The 4,308-nt window shown below is 48.1% G+C and overlaps 1 protein-coding gene across 2 annotated transcripts in view; it reads right to left on the bottom strand.

Moving 5' to 3' along the window:
- Nucleotides 1-650: 650 nt before the first annotated feature.
- The window catches only part of aldoaa (aldolase a, fructose-bisphosphate, a), a 13,468-nt gene continuing 9,810 nt past the window's right edge, over nucleotides 651-4,308 (bottom strand). For both annotated transcript variants that reach the window (XM_048233428.1, XM_048233427.1), the window contains exons 6-8: nucleotides 2,494-2,668; nucleotides 1,104-1,303; nucleotides 651-853 (exon numbers count right to left, since the gene is read on the bottom strand). In XM_048233428.1, coding sequence (XP_048089385.1) covers nucleotides 758-853; nucleotides 1,104-1,303; nucleotides 2,494-2,668 — 471 coding nt within the window. In that variant the 3' untranslated portion in view covers nucleotides 651-757. The remainder of the gene's footprint in view (nucleotides 854-1,103; nucleotides 1,304-2,493; nucleotides 2,669-4,308) is intronic.

The raw sequence follows: 4,308 nt of genomic DNA, 5'->3' as shown, positions 1-4,308 counted from the left end.
TGTGTGCACGTTCCATCTCAGGATACTAGTGTGATTGCAAACAAGACATACGTAAACCCGTAAAAAACCCCCGCCAGTCAGACACAGAGGTGTGGTATGGTGAATAGGTACCATTTAATTAATTAATTAATTCATCTGGTGCTGTGCAAGCATTACTACACAACATGAACAACAACAACAACAACAAACCAACCAACCAACAAACAGAACAAACAAACATCAGCAGTTAGAGCGTCTGTCTGCACACCACCCTGGCACCATCCCCTCGGGTGCCATGACGACGCAATGGGCGGGAGCAGAGCATGGTGGGAATGATGAAGAGATTAAAAGTGATTACAGTGGAGAAGGAGAGGAGAGAGGGAGGAAAGGAGGAGAGAGTTGAGGGCCTATATGCTGTTGGGGCAGCTAGATACTGGCCACAAAGACTCACACTAACCCCTGGCCAACCTCTGGGAGTGTGTGTGTGTGTGTGTGTGCGCATGTGAGCATACACACCTCAACACTACTGGCTAAATTAGTCATGAGTACACCATCGGAGCGTGTGCACACACACACACACACACACGCTGTTCTGGAACTGAACAACATCAGTGAGTACACACACACATTGCTGCATTTCTGAATTAGAAATGTACACACACACCCAGAGGGGTGGTCATATTCTAGAGCGCTCGGCAAGGTGGCAACCGTTGCTATGGAGACGAGGGGTGTGCACCGTTGCTATGGAGACGAGGGGTGTGCATGTCTGTGTGTGTGCTCAGTAGGCGTGGTTGGCCACATAGAGGGACTCTCCCGCGGCAGCTCCGTCACTCCCACTGGACACGTACTTCCCAAACGCCGCCTGGCTGTTATTCTGCAGGACAGAGCAACCAAAGCAGGAATTACGTGTGTGTGTGAGGAAAGTGTGTGTGTGTGTGGGTATGGTGGGTGATAGGTGCGGAATGTGTAGTGGGTGTGTGGGTAATGGTGTGTGTAAGCGTGTGTGGCGATGTCAGTGCAGTCGTGTGTAGTGTGGGAGTGTGAGTATGTGTAGTGTGTCTGTGTGTAGTGTGTGCGTGTACTGTGTGTGTACTGTGTGTGTGTATAGTGTGTGTGTGTGTTACCTTGGCTCTCTTGATGAACTCGTCCTGGCAGGCCTTGCTGTTCTCGGGCTTGCCGCTCCAGGCCTTGAGTGCGGAGGCCTGCAGCGCGCGGCCGTAGGAGAAGGTCAGAGCCCAGGGCCGACCCAGGGGACACTGGTTCATGGCGTTCAGGTTCAGCGTCGCCTCCTCCTCACTCTGACCGCCCGACAGGAAGGTCACGCCTGACACAGGGAGACAACACACACACACACACACACACACACACACACACGCATACACACGTGCATGTACGCACGCACACACACACATACGCAGACACATGAACGCACACATACATACACACACACACACACACACATAGATGTTTAGATGATTGTCCACGTTAATTTGTGTTGATATGTGTTGCATATATAGTGTGTGTGTGCGTGCGCGCGTGTGTGTGTGTGTGTGTGTGTGTGTGTGTGTGTATCATGACTCACCAGGTACGTGTGTGTGTGTGTGTGTGTATCATGACTCACGGTGCGTGTGTTATTATTAGCGTGTGTGTGTTATCATGACTCACGAGATGCGATGTGTGTGTGTGTGCGTGTGTGTGTGTGTATCATGACTCACCGGGTACGTGTGTGTGTGTGTGTGAGAGTGTGTGTGTGTGTGTGTGTGTGTCACCGGGTACGTGTGTGCGCGTGTGTGTGTGTATCATGACTCACCGGGTACGTGTGTGTGTGTGTGTGAGAGTGTGTGTGTGAGAGTGTGTGTGTGTGTGTGTGTGTGTGTCATGACTCACCGGGTACGTGTGTGTGTGTGTGTGTGTGTGAGAGTGTGTGTGTGTGTGTGCGCGTGTGTGTCATGACTCACCGGGTACGTGGGTGTGTGTGTGTGTGTGTGTGTGTGTGTAGTGTGTGATGTCATGACTCACCGGGTACGTGTGTGTGTGTGTGTGTGTAGTGCGCGCGGATGTCATGACTCAATCGGCACGCGGTGTGTGTGTGTGTGTGTGTGTGTGTGTGTGATGTGTCATGACCACCGGTACGCGCGGTGTGTGTGTGTGTGTGTGTAGTGTGTGTGTGATGTCATGACCAATCGGTAACGCAGGTGTGTGTGTGTGTGTGTGTGTGTGTGTGTGTGTGTGTAGTGTGCGTGATGTCATGACTCACCGGGTACGTGTGTGTGTGTGTGTGTGTGTGTAGTGTGTGATGTCATGACTCACCGGGTACGTGTGTGTGTGTGTGTGTGTGGTGTGTGATGTCATGACTCACCGGTAATGCGGTGTGTGTGTGTGTGTGTGTGTGTGTGTGTGTGATGTCATGACTCACCGGGTACGTGTGTGTGTGTGTGTGTGTAGTGTGTGTGATGTCATGACTCACCGGGTACGTGTGTGTGTGTGTGTGTGTAGTGTGATGTCATGACTCACCGGGTACGGCGGGGGGTACGGTGCGGCGCAGGGCAGTGACTGTTGCCATGGCGATCTCCTGTGGTGCGTTCTTCTGGCTGCAGGAGTGTCCGGCGGTCACCATGTTGGGCTTCAGCAGGGTTCCCTCCAGGTACACGTGATGGTCTGACAGAGCCTTGTACACGGCCGCTAGAACCTATAGAACACACACACACACACACACACTGTTCAGACAGAGCCTTATACACGGCAGCTAGAACCTATAGAACACACACACACTGTTCAGACAGAGCCTTATACATGGCAGCTAGAACCTATAGAACAATACCAATACCGTCTGTGACAGAGCCTTATACACCGCAGCTGTGAACCTATAGAACACAACACACTGTTCAGACAGAGCTTATATACACGCAGCTAGAACCTTATAGAACACACACACCGTTCACAGAGCCTTTATACACAGCAGCTAGAACCTACAGAACACACACACACTGTTCAGACAGAGCCTATTACGGCTGAACCTATAGAACAATACAACAACACACAACAATACCGTTCAGACAGAGCCTTATACACGGCAGCTAGAACCTATAGAACACACACACTGTTCAGACAGAGCCTTATACACGGCAGCTAGAACCTATAGAACACACACACACTGTTCAGACAGAGCCTTATACACGGCAGCTAGAACCTATAGAACACACACACTGTTCAGACAGAGCCTTATACACGGCAGCTAGAACCTACAGAACACACACACACACCGTTCAGACAGAGCTAGGGCTGGGACAACGCGTCGACATAATCGATGACGTCGACGCAAAATATGCGCGTCCATTAGTCAGTAGCAAAGTCAAAGCTAACGTTAGAATACTGTTTGGATGTCGAGTTTAGTATGCTTACTTACAGCTGCTTGTCAATTTTGTTACTCATGCAGGGCTCATTTTATTGACTTGACACTGAATGTTTGCAAAATCGGATGTAAAATGGAAAAGTGTTTTCAAGACTCAAAAAGTGCTTTGTCCCAAGAAGAAGAAATTTAACCCTTATTTGAACTAACTCTCGCTATGAAATGCATCCACATATCAGCAGCCTTTTAACTGTGTTAATGTTACAATTGCAAGGATTCCCTCACAAACGTCTTAAAGTGACAGGCACTAAATTAGACCTTCATTGAATGCTACCTCTGGACTAAGAATGCATTACTTTTGCACTTGTATAATCTTTTTATTTTAAAGTTTTAAGAGCAATAAAACGATATTGCAAAATGTTAAGGAACCATGTTTTTTTTTTTCAGTAAATCAACATGTATAAGTTGCTATTATTTAATTAATGGGGAGATAATCTAATCGAATCGAATCTGGACTGAAAAAAATGAATCGTTAGATTAATCGATGCATCTAAAAATAATCGCCAGATTTCAATCGCTTAAAAAATAATCAAGTATCCCAGCCCTAGACAGAGCCTTGTACACGGCAGTTAGCACCTACAGAACACACACCTTTTAGGTAGAGCCTTATACACCCCAGCTAGCACCTACAGAACACATACACCATTCGGATAGAGCCTTATATATGTAACGGAAGCGAACTGAGCTAGCATGCTAGTTGCACATGTAAATCCTCACACCCCTTATACATGGCCACATGGATAGAACCTTATACATGGCCGCTAGGAACTCTGCCATGCTCCACAATAATAATACCTGATTAGGGATAGAGCCTTTTATGGCCGCTAGAACCTTGCCAGGAACATTGCACACACTGATTAGATAGAGCCTTATACACAGCTGCTAGACCCTTCAGAATTCTATTTATATTACACAATGTA

The sequence above is a fragment of the Alosa alosa genome, chromosome 22, assembly GCF_017589495.1.
Source record: "Alosa alosa isolate M-15738 ecotype Scorff River chromosome 22, AALO_Geno_1.1, whole genome shotgun sequence".
Lineage (NCBI taxonomy): Eukaryota > Metazoa > Chordata > Actinopteri > Clupeiformes > Clupeidae > Alosa > Alosa alosa.
The sequence above is the reverse complement of the archived record's forward strand: the minus strand, read 5'-3'. Positions and strand labels throughout refer to the sequence as shown.